General features: G+C 39.1%; 1 protein-coding gene across 1 annotated transcript in view; it reads right to left on the bottom strand.

Moving 5' to 3' along the window:
* The window catches only part of LOC104513294 (biotin--protein ligase-like), a 41,245-nt gene extending 22,199 nt beyond the window's left edge, over window positions 1-19,046 (bottom strand). The window contains exons 1-4 of the mRNA XM_010156602.1: window positions 18,897-19,046; window positions 13,642-13,804; window positions 8,731-9,680; window positions 5,084-5,266 (exon numbers count right to left, since the gene is read on the bottom strand). Of these exons, the coding sequence (XP_010154904.1) occupies window positions 5,084-5,266; window positions 8,731-9,680; window positions 13,642-13,693 (1,185 nt within the window). The 5' untranslated portion in view covers window positions 13,694-13,804; window positions 18,897-19,046. The remainder of the gene's footprint in view (window positions 1-5,083; window positions 5,267-8,730; window positions 9,681-13,641; window positions 13,805-18,896) is intronic.
* Window positions 19,047-20,315: the final 1,269 nt, after the last annotated feature.

The raw sequence follows: 20,315 nt of genomic DNA, 5'->3' as shown, positions 1-20,315 counted from the left end.
CAAGAGGTACTTGTATTTGTGCTTTTTAATTATTCTTTCTGCCTCCAATAAAGAAGAGTTAAAACCCCCAACCTCAAGCTTAAGCCACTCTGTTTGCACTGACTATTATTCTGGAAGAACAGACTGTTTAAAAGATGGTTACTAGCTGAGTCAAAATAATGAAGATAGATTACATTTCATCATTTGGCTGCCATCCATTTGAAAAAAGTGACTCAGCCTTACACAGCCTGAGGAGTTAGTAGTCAAGTTCAAGAGGCTTCAGATCAGCAAATGTGTAGGAGTAGTACCCTTGCTAATGGAAATAATCACTATTCTAACAAATCTCTCTCATTCTTCAAGGAGTGAACTCGTTTTGAAACCTAGAAGATGTTAGGCTGAAACTTATGGCGATAAAATACAAACCTAGCATTTATGTCTGAAAAATTATCCTTTAAGATGGCAATGTGAAAAAGTAAATATTCGAGCGTTTAAAGGCAAAGCTGCAGAAAAAAATCAGATCTCTATGCTTGAAGCTGCCACTGGACATATGGATGCCAGACAACAGGCTTAGAGTGATCAACCCTTGTTTGAGTTCCCCCTGCACCAGTGACACAGAATTTTCTTTTTATAGCAGTGTATGAGTCTACAATGTGCTCAACTGCTTTACATCAGATCAAGAGGAAAAAGAAGTTGCTATGTTTCAATAACAGTATTTGCCTCTAAAACTACATTTAACACCAAAAAGTTGTGCAGATTTAACTAAACTTTTAACCATCAAAAGCCTGTCACAGTATATTGCTTTTGGTTCAAACACTGCCTTCATTGTTGTTGTAGCACTGTATCAATATAATAAGGATTTTTCCCTGTCAACTGAATTTAAAAATATCCATATATGTGTATCTGAAGCACACCATACTTGCAAGCCTTAGTGAAAAAAGTCTTGTGATGAAAGAGTTGCCTCAAGTGCTGTTACTTTCCAGGCCCTCTACCTTATACTCCATTTGCAAGAAAGTAGATCAGGAATAGAGTGCACACTTTCACAGCAATCATTCAACACCAACAGCAGCGAGCACTGGCCGAGGATTGACTAGCATAATGCTACATGGTAGATCTAGACCCCTGAACAGATGGACATTTTCATCCATTATTCAGATACGAGAGCTTTTGTTTGATTTCAAAACCCCAACATTACCAGATTTCCAATCTCAGACTGGTGGAGCCTGTGGACATTTTAAGAAAAAGCCAGGTGAGCCCACAACCAACAAAACCAACCACCCCCCCCCGCAAAAAAACCAACTTGAAAATCCCCAAGATAGGGGAATCAATCATAGCAGTAACATTATTTAAGAACTGCAACACACACAAAAAAGTAATAAATTGTATTTTATAGTTTCACATCTCAATCTGACATTCTAACTCTTACCTGACAAGTAACCTAAATATTGTTACCCCAACAGCAGTAATAATATGGTCTAATTTCTGCTGTTTAGAAAGATATTCAACAGATAAAGTAAGAGTCAGTGCCTATTTAGTACAGCCTCCAACTCACCCTATCTCCAACTTGAATAGACCACAGCTGGAAATCTCTGCCAGCTGGAAATCTAGAACAGTATCTGCACCATAAATCTAGTCTGGCTAAGCCATATGCAGCCAATATATCACTTCTTTAAAAGCCTGACCATCCTGTTCCTAATGTATTTTTCTTGAATGATAAAATTTAATTGTGTAATTTTCAACTTAATTACTGTCAAGGTTTAAATATTTCTTCACAGATCTCCTACATTCCCCCCTAAACTAAAATTTTCTTTTCATATGCCAAAGGCAAGCAGTGCATTACAAAGTTCACAACTCCTCATGAAACATTAACATCTGCCTTTCCAAGTCTTTTTTCAAAGAAAATGAGACTACATTCAAATTAAATTATGTATAATTACACCTTCACTTATTTTTTCATACATCAAACTAGGCCCAAGTTTTTTAATGGATATAAACTTACAAAAAAGTAAAAGATAACATATATTAAATCCTGGACACAAAGTCAAAATTCAACTCTTCTCCTCAGAGGTAGTTTGGGTTTTTTAAGGAATTAAAGAAATTGTCTCCCTAAATTCTAAAGTTACACTGATTTCCAGAAAGATAATGCCAGCTCTGCTCATATTTTATTGGCTTTTTTTAATCCATGTAGTAAGACCGTAATTTTAAGATACATGATAACCACATAAACTTGAAAATAAAACTTGAGAATATGAATCCCATGGAGGAAAAATGTTTCCAATCCACCCCTTTGGTGGGTGGATTAGTTGACTCATTATGACATTTCTTATTACAGGGAAGCATAAAAAAACCCAAAGAAAAATCACTTGCTGTCAATAAGCATTGTTTGGATAATCTCTCAGAGAAGGAACATGTTATCCAATACAACCCCAGTAACCTGTACTGGACAGGGTCTCCAAACAAACAGTGCTAAAAAACCCAAGGAAGTTCAAGAGTACTAGGGCTTGCAGGACATTTTCTTCCATTTCCAATACTACTCATTCTGATCTTAAACAAGTTCAAGTATTACCTCAAATTATTCACTGGTCAGGTACATTTATGGTACCTCCTTGCTCTCTAGGAAAGCAAGACCTACGTACAACGCGATATATGGAGAAAAAGAAGTAACCTGTTATAAAGCTGAACTATTACATACACCTTATTTATTTTAATACATTATCTCTTCATTATTAACTGTAGTTTTTACACACAAGTTGTAACTTCCATTTCACACAATACTCTGGAAGCAGATCATGGCCAAAGTGAAAGACATCGTCTCAATGACTACACATAAAAGCACAGAAACACTACCATATTGAAAAAAAACCCACAAGATTTAAAAAAACCTATTTTTGGTATAAATTTTAACTATACAGTATACACTGCAAAAGTATCTTTAATAGATAGCCTGCAACCTGTAATATGCCACTAGATGGCAAGTTCGGATAGAAATTAGCTAACTGTTTTTATGCATGGCATGTTTGAAAACTGCAAGTGCATAGGAAAAACAATCATGAAAAAGAGTGAAGGAAGAGAACAAAATAGGATGAGTTCAATAAAATACAAGCCTTCTGTATAGAGCACATTTAATATTAGTCAAAAAGGCTACACAGGTTTTAGTTTTGTTTCCACATCTGCCACACAAACAGATAATTTTTACAGATTTCCTGATCCCAGACAGGGAAGAACTTGTTTCTTACTTGGTCAGACAGCAGCACTGGCTGTAGCAAGCACGAGAATCCAAGATCTGGAGGGAGGCTGAGAAGGGAAGCAGCAGAGTTAGGTCTTGGGAAAGCAGACTTGCGCTTATGCAAGGAATTGCTTATTATAATTCCTTGGAAAATAACCACAAAGGGGTTAGGGGTACACAACACATCTGTAAGAAGAGGATGGGAAAGTTGGAATCGTTCAGTTTGGCGAAGAGAAGGCTAAGGAGTGATTTAATAACAACCTGTAACTACTTAGAGTTAAAAGAATGACAGAGCCAAATGCTTCTTTGTAGTGCCAGACAGTATATTAAAGTTACAACAGCCATAAACTGCAGACTGAGAGGTTCAGGCTGGACATCAGGAAAAAAATATTCACTAGAAGGGTACAGCAGTATTGGAATAGGTTGCAGTCAGGTTGTAGCACACACCCTTCAAAGTTTTCAAGAGTCAACCAGATTAAGGGCACGGCTGACCTGATCTAGTGCAGGCAACAGCTCTGCTTCAAGCAGAAGGCTAGATGGAAGCACTTCAACTAGCATTTTCACCATTGTAAAGTAGATCTGGCAGAGTTTGGCACACGTGAAAGGGGAATTAAAAAAAAAAAGGCTCTCTGCATTTTGCCTAATTTTGATCAACTGTTACATCCAATCAGAGTTGCCATACGAGGGCATTACTTAATGCACCAGCAGAGTTTCAGCAGTATCTTCAGACATAGAAGACAAATGCAGATTTGCATTTACAGATACACCTATTAATAGTATTTTAGTCAGTTTGCCTGAATCTACCACTGACTTGCCTGCCATGCAATATAGTCACATATTGCATATTCCCAATCTATAAGTTCCTATCTGGAACAGGTTGCCCAGAGAAGCTGTGGATGCCCCATCTCTGGAAGTGTTCAAGGCCAGGCTGGATGAGGCTCTGAGCAACCTGGTCTAGCGGAGGGTGTCCCTGCCCATGGCAGGGGGGTTGGAACTAGATGATCTTTAAGATCCGTTCCAACCCAAACCATTCTGTGATTCTGTGAAGTTAAAGACACACATCTCATTTTGGTACTAATGTAAGGGTGGTACAGAAAAGGAGCAGGAATCAGAGAAGCATGCTAGAGACAAGTAGTGACAGCACTATATCGGTTGGAAACCTCAACCTCAAAGAGTCTGATTAGCCTGTATTGCTTTTTAATCACCTACTGCTTCATCCCTTCAGATCACTGTAATAAGTTTCTCATGTATTTGAAGTCATGTTTAAAAAAAAGAAGTTAAAATTACTGCCTTATATGTTCTTCACCATTCTTTATAGAAATGTCTCAACTTGAGACATTCGGAATAGTCAGGTGACTATTTGAATTACAAGAAGTTATTCTATTTCCAGTAAACATTCCAGATTCCTCAGGAATAAAGCTCTTAATTGTGTAATCACACACTCCTCTACTTACTCGGGTATTTCAGTTCTGGTCTCACACACCATTCTCCATAATTTGGGTTTTGTTGCCAGCCTATACAGAACTTTCTACTACACATTTTTAAAGAAAAACAAATCCTGTCTTTTAAATCAGTTCTTTCTCCAGCTTACACAGCCTTGTGTTTTGATATTATAGAAGCATGCAAATACGCATAAGAGTTCTTAACAGAAATACAGCAAATATATCTGAACAGTTGACCCCCGTGGCTAAAATCAAAACCACTACTATCAGGTAAGAAAATAGTGACAGAGTAGAAATACAACTTTTTGCTTACCTGTTATACATACATAAACCCCTCCAAACAAAAATACCACATAAGAAACAAGGTCTATTTAAGTGAACACTGAATTTCTCTTGTGAGGTAAATCTCAAACACCTGCAGTGTAAGTGGAAGCCTTACCTCATCAGAAGAGAGAAGGTAAATAGGTGTTAGCATAGGAGTTTCGTTTAATTCACAACTCAGGCCAAGTGATACTAGGATCTCCTTGAGAACTTCATATCTCTTGGTATTGCTTATCTTAAGCAAATTAAAATCCTCTTCAGTTTGGACATCCATAGAATTGATATCCAGTTCAAAGTGTGCCTGGCAGGATACGTGCAAAGGGAATAAAAAAAAAGATTTTGTTGGTATTACCCATTTTAGCGTGGCAGAGAGATAAGCACAACAGTTCCAAAACCAGCTTTGTCCTGGCTGTGGTTGCTGAACTATCCAGTGTTACTAGTGCAATATAAAAGGTTCTCATGTCTTCATCATGTCGACACAACTAGGGCCTTATTATCCTAATAAGCTAAGGAATACCTATATATTTACAGTTTCCAATTCAGGGATCATAGTTGCCAGTACACTACAATTTTTCCAAAACATACATAAAATATGCTTTCTTAGTAAAGTTTGTCTTCTCCTGGAAGAGTTAAGCAAGCTATTAGAAGTTTCAACTACTTCTGCTTTTTGTGCCTGCTAGCAACCTAGAACCAACAGCAGGTCATATTCTGGCTTGTACAAGAGCAGTTTTACATCAAAATTGAAAAAGCTTTATCAGAGATTGCACAAGATACGCAGAACTCAGGCTGAGCAAGTTCTTACTGTGTCACAAGAATGAAGTTGCAGTCAGTGCAGATAAAGAAAAGCTTCTGTCCATGAGAGGACTAAGAAACCTAGACCAGCACCTTGTAGAGAAGCACATCCCAAGCCTGAAGCAAATGCTTAAAAGTAGAAATTGAATCCAGAAGGAAAAAAAAAAAAGCCCATCTACACCTCCTTTATGGTTTGTTTTCTGTATGGTGTGGGGATTTCTTCTTTGGTTTTGGAGATTTTGTTTTTTTTTTAAATAAGTGTTCTGAGATACATAGAAACCTTTGTACCTTGCTATATGTATATTCATGTAACGAAAAATCACAAGTTACTATCTTTGTTAATTTCTCCAATTTTTCATATTTTAATGATGTTTTCATCTTTCATATTAGATCTACTTGCTATATGTATATTCATGTAACGAAAAATCACAAGTTACTATCTTTGTTAATTTCTCCAATTTTGCATATTTTAATGTTTTCATCTTTCATATTCGATCTACTTTACTGAAATTCAGGGATATATGCTGAAATGGGGGGGAAGGATGACAAAGGAATGCAGAAGAAAGGGAAACAAGAGGTCTGTGACAGAATATTTAATGGCTGATGTCACTACCAGTCCCCTGAAGAGAAAACAATAAGGCTTTTCAAATCCAGACTGGAAGTCATTTAGAATTATAAAATGACACACTAATCCTTTTAATCTGATTTTTGAAGCTATGCTGTAATGCCCTTTTTCTGGGGAAAACCTCTGCAGTATTAAGTTTTACTGCAGCAGAAGGGTCCATTTAAACCGTACAGCAAAGCAGGTTTTACCGTGGAACTTGCAGAAATGGATAGCAACAGTATCTAATCAATTTTCTAGTACAAACATACAGCACATGGGTGGCAAAGCTTCGTACATAAAGCCATAAACATGCTACTATGTATAAGAGAGCTTCCAAAAAGCTAGCAGGTTTAATCTGATAAACTGATAAGAGAGAAAAACACTTCTAAGAAACCAGATGAATACTTCTGAATTACGTAACTGCTACAAGAGCACGTGGCATCTGATACGTGAGCAGTTAAATTTAAGTGCTCTGGGCTTCTGAGAAAGTTCTCCTGTAACTAAAATATTGGTAAACATAGGTCCCACCATCTTTCATAACATCTGTTCAGCTATGTCTCCATTATACTCCTCATCTGCCTAAATACTAGTAGATAAATCTTGGTCTCTTTCCTCAGTGTGCTGCTTGTAGCAGAGACAGAGTAGGAAAGTGATACAATTTTAGCCATGCTAAAAAGAAAATGGTTACCTCTGCTCCTACTGAGGCTAGCTCAAAACGTGCAAGCTGCCTTCAGGCAGACTTTAGAAGTTTTACGAAGAAATGGCTGAAATCTCTCTAGATTAAACAGCACAGGTTATACACCCAGGTAGATGCATACGTCCAGGGCATAGACATTTTCTAAACTTCATGATACCTCTTATCAGCCTGTCTATCACTCAAACCTTTAGCCAGGTATCTGTGAATATTTACATAATCAGTGACCAGCATTCACCATTAAACAAAGCCATGGAAACTTACCCATTAACCATGAAGACAGTGAGTAATAATAACAAAAGTTATTATAAATACTTGAATTTATCTGTAACTTTTTGAGAGGCTGTGAGTTTTCTAACCATAATTCCAGAAAAGTACCCATTTAAAGGGATATTATTATATTTAAGTGGAATTAATTAAATTTTGGCTCATTCTAGACTCTCCCACTTCTATCCCCAAGGTACCCTGAGCTCTTTTCAGGCACAGAAACATTTAAGCATTTAAAAGTTTAAAGTCTTGAGGAAGACTCAGAAAACAGGAAAGCAAGCTTCCAGCAGACTACATTCCCCACTTCTTCCTCCCCCTGGCCCATCCTCCCTCCTTCCCCACAAAAAAAAAAAACCAAAAAACCCAACAAAAAACACCCTAGCAACATCTCTGACTGAAAACACGTCAAGGTTTAGAAAACAAAAAACAAGTTTTAGAATTTAAATTTTTCTATTAAATAGAAAAAAATGCACTGAAGTTGAATAAAAGTTTTTTTTTTTTAAATGACAGAACAGCAAGGCCAACATCATGAACCTAGCATCCATCTAGAAGTTAGCCTTAATCAAAACACTGATAAAAAAACCCATAAAATGGCTTGCTTGATTAACAACACTAAGATACAAACAGAATATAACTGAGAAAACGGCAGCAATACCAGCAAAAAAATAACCAAGAGAATTAAATGAACAGTGCCATTTCAGTGCAGTCAGAAACTAACCTTTACTCTGTGGTCACATGCTCAAGCAAGAATTGTATGGCCGTTTTTCTAGACATGGCATGCAACATGTAATAGAGGCTTGGACTTTCATTCACTAGCCAGATTTCCAGAAGTGCTGGTTACCTTAACCCTAAGGAGGAGAAGTCTTCCAAGTTTCTTGCAAGGCTTATTTTACATCCTCTCCTGACTCTCTGCTTCACTATGGTTCATATTTTTTGTCAGGACGTTTCTTCTTTTACCTTGCCAGTATAAGCTTTGGGACCCCAAGGCCACCAACAACTCTGCTCTTCCTGCTCCCACCTCCCAAAGTCTGCAAAACTCACAGTTGCATCACTGCACAACTTGCAGCAGGCAGAAAAGGATAGCTCTGCCCTTGAAGAAGCTTGCTTACTACCCAAATCGATTCTCTCCTCTACCACCACTGTGGTCTTGCATGATCTACATGTGCATGGCTACATGGTGAAAACAAGGAAAAGGAACAGCAGTGACATTCTCCACCATTCTTTAAGTTTCCTGAGGATCAAGTGAAAACCATCCTGAGTCCTTACACGTTCACTGAGGCATCCATCTTCACGAGACCTGCCCCTGGCAAACATCCCCAAGAGCATGCAACAGGAACAAGTGAACTTTTTTAGCGTACCACAACATCATGTAGCACTGAGCAAATTAATGCTTCCGCATACACATTACCTGAGAAAGAACTGCTTCTCCTCCACTGTCTCCGTAAGTCAGGTAAACAATAACCGGATCTTTATCAGCATTATTTAATCGACTCAATGTCTTCACTTTGCTGGTACTGTCCTTCATCACCTCCTCAAAAACACAGCCACTGACCAAAAGATTTAACTTAACTTCAGTGCTGTCCATCTTAGAGACCACTAATTCACAAACAGTCTTCAGTCTGTTTTTTCTTTTCTTTATTTGTATGCCATCAAATGTAAAAGATGAAGAAAACCCTAGAATCTTTCCACCTTTAGATAAAAAATTCATAAATTGTTTGTGGTTCTCCTCTGAAATAGGTTCCTCTGTGGCAACGATCAACAGCAGTGCATTATTGACCCATGGTGCTTGCAGAACTTGTTCTTCACGCAGCTGGTAGATGGTGTAGCTGTCTGTGTCAAGGCATTCCTCAAGCACTGATTTTACCTGCTCAAATTTCACTTTTGCAGTTTCAGAGCCAAGATAAATCAATATATTAGGGGGCTTTCCAGCAAGGTTTAGTCTCTTTATTCCTCTTGCTAGACAGTCATCATTCTTCTCTTCCAGTTTGCTATTGCCATCATCAGGAAGATCTGGAATGTCTTCTGCAGAGGCAAATCTGACGGATTCAATAGTACTGTTTTCAAGTTGCAGGCATTCATGACAGCTGGAAAGATGCAAGTGATGATGTTCTCCAGCACCTGTGTCTTTGTCCGATACGCTGGTAGATTCATTTCCATCCTCACTTTCTTTTTCTAGCTTGGATTTCTCCTCTTCACCTTGTCCTGCAGACTCAGCTACTCCTAATCCTGATTTATCAGTAGTCCCAAAAGTAGCAGCAGGAGTTACTTCATCCATTTGTGTGCTGCTTACACTTTGCTCTTTTACAGATGGTGCCACCTGTGCCAACTCCTTCAGAGTAGATTCCTGTAAATGGACAGCTGGAAGAATTAAAGAATAAGAAAAAGGGGTTATAAAAATGAGATGAAGAGCTATGATGAATATCACTGCCACAGCAGAAATTAGATTTAATTTCAGTACGAATCATCTATAATAGCAAGAATTTCATTTGATTGACATACCAAATCCTAACCCTCCCCCAAGAACATAATAAATTTGCACTCATAACATGAGTTATTTACTCTAATGACCCTTTGCTTCAGAGAAGACTGAGAGCACAACACAGTATTTACAGGGCACATTTACAGAAACCAACATTTACTGTGAGTGCATAAGTATTTGCACACAAGTAAAACATGACTGCTACCGAACACAATGCCGAGCTGTTCTTAATGGAACAATAGCCTATGGGTGGGAAGCTGAGGCGGCGCTCATCATCGTCTCATCACCTTGTTATTTTGCTGGGGACAGAGGGACAGGCAAAGGACAAAATGAAGCAAGGGAAGTACCTTTGAAAAAATACTGGTCTCTTAAGGAGGGTGTGGTGGTGCATATTCCCCCCTCCAGCTCCTGGACCGCTCTATGGCCTTAGAGATTCCTGATAAGCCTTGGCCATTGTGCAGGGAGTTTGGCAGTTAAGTGTCCCTTGATCCCATCAAACACGCTTGCAGTGCTAAGGTAGGGAACGGCACCGACCATACCAGCGTTCAGTTGACTGGCCATGGTGTGTACCAGGAATTTGGTTACAAATTCTGTTACCTTGCCTCAGTGGGGAATAAGGATGGAATAACTAATCATTTCGCTGACAGCCCTGAGACAAGTCGGAAAGATCAGCACCAGTGATTACTGGCAATTAGAGAGTGCCAGTAATTACCAACCCAGATTGTAACTGGGTTGGAAGTTTACTCATGTCTAAAGTCAATCTTGTCGCAATCCTATAAAGAACGGTTCCAAGTGAGGGCCTTTGAGCTCTCCTGGACCGCAGTTGGGTGCACCCAGCATCTCCCTCTGATGGGGACACCTCTTGGAGATGTCCCCATCACACACTCTCAAGTTTGTGGAATCAGAAGGTCTCACAACATTGGCTGAAACCTTTTTGAGACTCAAATCTTTGCCCAGAGAGATGCACAGGTATCATATGTGAAAAATTTCGCCAAACTCAAGGGGTAATTTTAACAGGTACCTTTGTATGTATCCATCTCTGTATCTGTGTGTGTATGCAACTTTTATGCTAATAACTTTAAGTCCTTGATTAAATTGCTGTATTGATTCACTGATAGTTAGTTTTCGCTAGGAAATTAGAGAATCTAATTGTGTGATGTATCTTAATAGTGTTAATGAACTTAGAATTGCTGATACTTTAAAATTTCTGCTATCCCAAAGTTACACAAAACAAAAATCACCACACTGTGATCCCTACACCTAATCCCTCAGACATGAACTGTTGACCAAGTCTGGGACTAGGAGTGGATTCAGCTGCATCTAGGCTTCTCTTTGAGGAGTTTAGATAGCAAGGGGGTCCACTCTGAACCTCGTGACCCAACAGGAGGGATTTCCTTACCTTTTTTTTCCCCTAATCCATATATATATGTGCACATACATATATTAAAAAATCATACTAACCCAATTTGGATTCATTTTCCCCTGACCCTGTGTAAATAATTTTTAATTCGTGTATAAACCATTTTAATCCAGTGCTAATTTGATTTCACCTTTGCACACTTCCCCATGTCGAGTAAGTAACAGAGTGAACCTTGCCATCAAATTCTGATAAGTTGTGCTTTTCACAAATTCATATTAAAAATAGCTTTTTCCCTCTAATATTTTTGACCCTGATCTTTTAAGCAGCCTAAACCACTCTCCCTGGTGACAGAGGGCAGAGTGGAAAATTTCTTGCTGCTATTTTGAAATAAGCTAATGGTGTGATGATATTGGGTAAGACAGAGACACTGAACCATGTCTCTGCAGAAGGCTGTATATAAGTTTTTTGGATTTTTTTATTCCCTTTCACTTGTGCCAAAATCCAAACTGCTTTCAGTCTGCAAAAACAGAGACATACCCACCCATAGCAAGATTTGGGAGTTAAGAATCTGAGGGAAAACTAGCAAAGAAGAACAACTGTTAAACCTTCCCCTTTCGCCCCTTGAAAAGGATGTAAATGCAAAGATAAAATAACTTCTGGCAAATATAAGTGAGAAAAGAAGGGCAAAGATGATTATTGTCAGCATGAAGCTTCCAGAGCAAAGAAAAAATACTCTTCATGAGGGTTTTTATTTCTTTTTTTTTCCCCAGCTGCTGAGGCATGAAAATACTTCAAATCAAAGTTTGCAAAATTTTGCTGAATCCTTTTCCACTCCCATAAGGCCAAATAAACTTACTATGGTTTTGTTTCTATATTCTCAAAGAAATTCAGTGAGACACTTAACAAAACAACCAACTGGTGCACAATACACCAGACCCAAGTTCAGTCGCTTTCTTTGCTGAACAACACCGGCATTCCCTTGAAACTATATCCCATTTACCTAGGCTGGATATGAAATTTGAAGCAAGATTTTTTTTCACATCCCAGGCGAATTTCACAGCTACCAGCCTATATGCTATTCCACCAACAGCTCAAACAGCCTGGTCTGGAGCAGTTCTAACATGCACACAGTAAGCAAAATGAGCCAGATAACATTCTGAAAAGTAAAAGACTGGGCACTCTCTCAGCCTCCATCCCCTCCTTGAGTGACTATTTTTGCAGAACAGCAACAAGAGACAGAGTTTCACATCAGATACATCTGTGGACGTATTCCTACCCTCTTGCACCTAGCTAGCTGTTCTCAAAATGCACTATGATTTACATTAAACAAAAAAAAAAATCAAATCAACCAAGCAAACAAGAAAACCCACAACCACACACACAAAACCCAAACCAAACAAAAAAAAAAAACCACAACCCAATCCCCTAGGCAGGAAGAAATTATACTGTTTCTGAACAAAAGCAAAAAATAGAAGCGTGGCTCTAGCCCGGAAAGCCCACTACTCTAGCACAGCCTACAGACTGCATATTATGGCACTTTTAGAACAGTGCTGGAAAAGAGTTCAAATCTCCTGAGGTGAAACTTGGACTTCCCACAGCCCAGACAACAATTCTATTTAAGAACGATGTTACAAGTGCAACCATGATTACTACCTTCGCCTCTCTGCGGAACTAGCCACGAACTCCCTCCTTGCCTTAGCTGAAACTAGTACACTAATGAGGACACAATAGCTCATAGTTTTCATATCACTAAAATCACTCCTTAAAGAAATCATCCACCAAAAATTCAACATTCCATTAGCAATGACACCATCCTCCTTTTCTTCCCCTGGATATCCTTCTGGTTAGAGAGCATCTGTGAGCTTTTCTCTCAGGGATCTAAAGGATTAAGATGCCCAAGTTACAGCAACTGTTCTCAACCTATGTTTAGCTTTGGATACATTTTTATTTCAGATCTGAAGAAAGAGAACAATTGCCTGAAACCTTGTGTAATTTTTTTAAATAGATAAGTTATTCTAACAGACGAAACTTACAGAAACAATATTTTCTAACCACCTTTGTGACATTTATACATTCAGCAGAAGGTTAAACACTATCTTGGATACTCAGAGATCTCATCATACTGTGATTAATTATTGGCAGTAGCTTATGAGGCATTAAAGAAAAAGAGGGGGTTTTATTCCAAGTCTTTAGATCCAATTTTCTGTTACTTCTGCTGCTGCATTGAAAGACATTCTCTAAAGAGAGAAACTCACTCAAAAAGTGGTCTAACTTTTCAAGGTTCTCTATATTTAACAGTATTTGTTACAAAATACGGTAGTGCAACCAAGTGATTAACTTCCTAGAATGACAACAGGAAGCAAACATCATGCCAAAATAAAAGCATCGGGTTTTATGTGGGTATGACCATACACAGAATCCTAAAATAACCATGAAACAGACATGTTCTACCATTAAAAACAATTTGTGAAGATACTTACAAACAATCTTGTGTGGCACCATTCCATTATCCATTTGAAGCCTGTCTTCCATGAATGCTATTCCAAGGTTACTGAAATTATCTACACTTGCTTCAGCAATTAACTTATAAGGCTCACCAGGTTTATACGCCAATGGTGAACAATAGTCTGACCACTTCACAATCTAGAACAAAGCATATGTATGTTTTTCAGTTTGAAAAGGTTACAGAAAAAAATATCAAAATACCAATGGTCTTAGGAGTCTGCAAGATGAACTGCAAATAAAAACTACCCTTCCTTTCCAAAGGATTCTTCTATTAAAAAGCAGCCCAACAGCAGGCAGAGCCAGAGAGACGTTATCAAACCAAAATGGTACAACTGGCAAACCCAAGTGCTGGAAGTGATTTTAAAGTAAGTACTTCAAAAAAAAATGCAACTACTAGGATTATAGAATACTAAATTGGCAGAACTACTTTTAAGACTTGTTTCTGTGATGCCTGATGTGTTTAAAACAAGTACCACATTTAATAGTATCATGAGACAACTAGAGAATGCTTTCAGTTGACAGTTCCTTTCACACAAAAGCATGCCCTTCACGATTACAAAGGCATGAGACCGAATACAACCAAAAGAACCACTGAGGAAGGGTTGTGTAGCAAGCAATACTTGTTACAAGATTCAGTCCAGAGATAAGTAAACAAAGCAACGCCCGCAATAAGTGTTGAAACCAGCTGGAAGTACAAATACATCTTCCCCAAAGATCAAGGCTATAAAAGCTTCAAGTAACACACAAAATGTCAGGAAAGCATTATCAAGTTCTACAAGTAAAATTAAATTTGTATTTATTTCCAAGACACGGCTTTCAGCACAAATTCTAAAACAAACAAAAAAAAAAAGGCCAATAAAAAAAGAGCAAAAGCAACCTACTAAGGTTTAACAAAAGGACTATCAGAAGCATTACTTGAACACACAAGATTCAAGCTGGTTATCCACATCAAAAACTCCACTGTCCAGGAAAGAAGCGTTACAAAAGCCACAACCTTGGGTTTGTCACCTTCAAAAGGTTTGTTAAACCCAAACTAAACAGCTGTACCATCTTGGAGAACAAGCTTCAAGTTTAACTATAAGAGACACAGATGGAGGAAAAGTAGGTGAAAGGGGGAGACGTTAAATGAAGACTACAAATCTGTCTGCTGACAGATAACTAAAAGTGACCCCTTTTAAACCTCATGTTTATAAAACAACAGTACCTAACAAAACAATATGCAGACAATTGACAACACTCTGATATGAGTCAATTCTGAAAGAAAAAAAAAGAACAAATAAGGCACCCAAATTCAGTAAAAATTGTGCAAATGATACCACAGCCTTTATCCTTTATAGGAGTTACATAGACCAGTTGTTCTCATGTGAAGGCATTTTTAGAGACAATGAAGCACCACCTGTTTTCATGACCTAAAAGAAAAAATTAGCCTTTGCCATGTAAAATGTTCCAAATACCGGGAGACAAAGCACAATTCTCATGCTATTACCAAACCACTTTCATAGTGATACAGCTGCCAAGTGGCAGCTTCAAATCAGCCACACCGTTGGCGAGAGCCAGCCCCAAATTTATGACACATGTATCACTCGGGTCCTGAACTCCTAGACATAATCACCCACTAGTAAGAGCAACAACAGCGATTTTCCACCTCCATGACCTTCTGAAAGGTCATGTCCATAACTGTGCCACAAATACCAGCTCCGAAGTTAGAGGATGTATTTCTGGGCACATTAGTATTGACCAGTTCTGAAGCACAACAAAATCTCCTGCTGGAAGATAGCTACACCAGACCTGATAGATGTGAATCACTGTAGTTGGATCACCAGACTTCACCACGCTGTCACTGGGGGAGTCTTTGACCAAATCAGCCAGAATTTCCCCAGCAAACTATCCAGGTCATCACTTAAGGCAACACCATCGCTTTCCAGATGGAAAGTATTCCCAACTGTGTCTAGTCTATTGTTACATCCACAGATGGAATGCAAGTGTCCAGTTTCAGTCATAAGGCACAAAACTCTAAGGGCCTGCTGCGAACTGCACGCAATCCACAATCACCAGTGACAAACATGGCAGATACATTTATGGTATAGGTTGCCAGCTTTCCTCGCTATTCTCCTCAGCACAGGACTCTGGGCTACTCTCTGTGGTGCGGGATAAGGGACTCACACCGCATGTGGATATCCTTTCTCACCCACTGAACAGGCACAAACAGGTAACACCCACACATCACCTGGAAACTGCAAGGAGGACATATGGATGCTCTTGAGCTTTATTTCTTGGCACCAAGCAAAACATTAGACATGCTAGCAAGTAAAAAGTAGTTATTGCTGTCTAGTGCAAATAAAGCAAATCCACAAAAGAATCTCACAAAGGCTGTTGCCAAGACAGAGGGCCTGTAATCCTGCTCATGCAACAATCCATTTGCTTCACAACATAACAAAACCCCTCAGAGACTACTTTCAAACAGGCCAAGGCTATGACTAGAAATCATCAAAATTCTGACAGAATACAAAATGAAACATCAGCTCTTACTGAGAGATGAGAAATTATTATACTCCTGCTTTCTGTGTCCATCTCAGTTTCAACAGAAACCAGTCACAGATCACAGCGAGCCCTACTAAGCCTGGCTTTTCTGTCTAGAAATTATCATAGGTCACTGGAGCAATCTGTTCTTACAGCCCCCTGTCTGTGTCAACAGCTGGCTGCCAGAGGAAGCAGAATTAAAACACTTTGCTAGAAGTGACATGTACACAGAAGAACAATAAACAAAATAAATCAGCAGTCCTCTTCCCTTTTAGTTTCAGTCTTTTGCCTGGACTATCGAAGATGATCTTGAATAATCAAATAATCAAATAAATTATTAATGTATACATAAGAATGCAACCATTTTCCATTCTAAATAAAATGCAAACAGAACAAACAAGATTTAAAAAAAAAATCTGCTGAAGAATAAACCCAAAACAACAACAACCTAGAGCTTCAACTCCGATGTTCTTGTGGACTTCTCTGCTACCAAAATCTCCCTTAGCCTTCTGTCTGGCCCAGCACTCACCAGGTGCATGCCGAGACAATGTCGAGAGCACAGCATGCACTCTAGTTTACCTCCTAGAAATAGGGCCCACCTGGGTGGAGTGCACAGCCTTACAGCAAAGGCAATAAAAACATTTACAAACCAGCCAATGGGGCTATTTCCTGCATGCTCCAAGGAAATGTGCGGCCAGGGGAAGCAAGATCAGCAGGTTTCGGCAGAAAAGGTCTCAGAGTTCTCAAAAAGCTTTCAGTGACTCCAGTCCTCCTCACACTCTGACCTTCATGGAATTAACGATTTTGGCCTGACACTTGACCTGGACATTGCTCCTCTAGAGGGCAAAGACCAACATGCTCCAAAAGCGTGCTCTGTTCTAGAATTGACAGGCTTCCATGGAGGGCGAAAGTACTAAAAATTTGATTGCAGGCACAACTCTGGAATTGCGCCCATTCCTAGTCTGTCCTTCTCTTCTTGCATTCAAGTTAGATAAGACTATTTACCAACCACTTTGCTCTCAATGTTCACTCCAGCAAAGGACTCCTGGATCATCTCCCAGAACAAGTGGCCTGGAAAATGTAGGTTCCTCATCCAGGGAAACAGACAGGCCACAAGCACCTGCGTATGTGACAGGTGTCCTTTAACTTCAAAAGGATGACAGATGGCCCTTTAGTAGGTGCTACACAGGGGCCATTCAGGAAGGCACCTATTGATGGCCCCCAGCCTGTCTAATGGGAGGGCTCCATCGATTTTATGGTACCCCAGCGACCAGGCCAGAAGTTTTTTACTGCCAACCCAGTGATTTCCTAGCTTGCACATCTTTCCATTTCTCCTCCTTCCACTAAGCAGTGAGGACCGTTCTGTCCTGTCCATTATGGAAAGCACACACAGCTGACTTCCTTAGGAAAGAACCATGACAACCTTTACCTCTTAGAAGATTTTTCCTCCCTGGAACGTAAGTCTATCTTTTGCTTTGGGTTACAAGCTTCCTCCCCCTTCAGACCTGCATCCAAACTGAGATGCCTAGGCAGCAAGCATTCCTCACGTGAGGAAAAAGTTATAAGACCAACAAAATTTAGGCAAGAGAGACTTGTTTCAGGAAGAACTTCTTCGCGGAGAGGGTGGTGAGGCACTGAACAGGTTGCCCAGAGAAGCTGTGGATGCCCCATCCCTGGAAGTGTTCAAGGCCAGGCTGGATGAGGCTTTGAGCAACCTGGTCTAGTGGAAGGTGGCCCTGCCCATGGCAGGGGGGTTGGAACTAGACGGTCTGTAAGGTCCCTTCCCACCCAAACCATTCTGTGATCCTATGGTACCTCAAGTACATTGTAAGTTTTGATAGCATCTGGATACTATTTTAATGCATAATCTGTTTAGAGATACTATACATTCCAAGTAATCCAAGTTTTAAAACATCATCATTTAAATTCACATCTTCACACTTTCAGTACAGTAGTGGAGAAGACAGCTTTTAGATTTCTAAGTATCTAGGACATGAATATTTTTTAAGTATGTTTGCCATGAGGATTTCTGTACCAGTTTAATTTATATCTTTGGATGCTTCAATAACATTTTGTAAGTTCTATGCATTAAAAGGCAAGCAAAATTTATAAAATTCCAACCAAGAAGGATTGCCATTCCTCCAGTGCATTTATAGAAAAGCAAAGAGATTAAAAGCTTGATTTGGCCTTACTCCTGCAGACTGACAAAATTCTCCAAGTGTATAACACTTTTCATTGTGATTTATAAGTACAAGTTAAAGATGCTTCCAAGAGAGATTTCCTTTCAGTTACAACTTTTCACAACGACTTGGTTGAAGGTTTGAAAGGCATTTCAGATAACTTAATATATGCTTGTTCTGTATATTCTTACTGAGGCATTTTTCCCTATTCAGTGCATCTAACCATACATGCCTTATCCAAAGTCATAATGGAATTCTGCAGTTTCCATCCACATCCAGAGAAGTGTGATATTAAAAAAAAAAAAAAAAAAAATCAATAAAATGTCTATAGGCCTATTTGAAGCATAAAATATAACTAGAATAATAACACTGATGCATTTTAATGAAGAGATTACCTTTTTATTCCCAGTAACATAAAAATACAAAATCTATCTGCCCTTGAATTTTTTTTCTTAAAGTTTTTAGTTTTATACCTACCAAGCAACCCACCTGTATTACTTTATACACAAGAAACAAAGAGAACTACTTACCTCTTTCGAAGAGCCTGGTACTTCCTGCGAAGTATCTGTCTGTGATGAAATGCTTTCTGTCACAAAAGCTATATGTTCTGCTTTAAGTACCTTATCAGGATAAATAAAAGGAGAAATAAGAAGCAGACTCCATCTGTTTAAGTCATCAAGGAACTGAAAGAGACAAGAAAGAAAAATAAGTCAGTATAGCAAGCATCTGACTTAATATTAATTTTTAAATTAAGCCTAGCCTAATTTCAAATATGACCCTTCAGCCATACATGAGGGGTACATGCTCCCCAGGAGGAAAAAAAGGGTAAAAGTCTAAATCACTAAGCAGGAACACATCGGAAGTGAAACTAAAAGTGACAACCAAGTTTTTAAACACAGAATGGTTTGGGTTGGAAGGGATCTTAAAGATCACCTAATTCCAACCCCCCTTGCCATGGGCACGGACACCTTCCACTAGACCAGGTTGCTCAAAGCCTCATCCAGCCTGGCCTTGAAGCCAACTCGGACTCCACTTTCAGCTTTACAGGAAGAGTGCACAACTGAGCAGGCCACAAGACCACGATGTCATCGGCACTGTGACTGTTGTGGGCCATTTGCTGCTGGCAACATCCCTCATTCAACCCGATTCTCCCCTCTCATTCACACTGCAGTTCACCCTGCCTCTCTCCCTTCCTTTCTTCCTTCTTCCTCGACTACACAAACCCATGGCACTGCTGTCTCAGTTCTGGGGGCTGAAGGGCACCATCTGCTACTTGGCAGGGACTGAGAAGCCAGTCACAACACCCAGCCTGCCCGGTCAGTCACTACAGCCCACCTAGCCAGACAGTAATCCGGGCAGCATTCATTCTGGTTGGGTAACAAGTCCCACTGCTAAAACATATACCCTGTCTCTACATCCAAAGGACAAACCAACCTGTTAGCCATGAGTAACCCAAGAACTATACACAGGTCTAATTTTTAGACCTAATTCACAAAATTCCAGCCTTTATAAAGCCAGTTACATAAAGACAGTTATGTTTTGTGGACATGTAAAACCTCAGGACAAATTTGCTAAAAAGAGATTTGAAAAATCTTAAAAAAAAATTGAAATAAAAGGAGAGGGTACTTTTATATATATATATACATATATACACACACACACACACACACTAAGCTCTCATGAATTTACACCAAAATTATTCATTCATTATGTAACTCTAAATTTAGAGTTGAAGAAATACTTTATTCAAAATAAATTTGTCCATAAGTTAGTCTATCCACTTAGCAGACCATTGTACAAACATTCTCTTCATTAAGTCATAAAATGGTTCCCTCTCTCGTCCTCACAAATGAGCAAATACAGCTCAATAGCTGGAATCAGTAGACCAACGAACAGTATTAAGAACCTGAAAACTTCTCAATACATAGTCTGATCCCACAGCATATTAC

Source organism: Eurypyga helias, unplaced genomic scaffold, assembly GCF_000690775.1.
Source record: "Eurypyga helias isolate BGI_N326 unplaced genomic scaffold, ASM69077v1 scaffold12858, whole genome shotgun sequence".
Taxonomy (NCBI): Eukaryota; Metazoa; Chordata; class Aves; order Eurypygiformes; family Eurypygidae; genus Eurypyga; species Eurypyga helias.
Note: the sequence above shows the minus strand (reverse complement) of the source record. Positions and strands in the feature narration are given on the sequence as shown.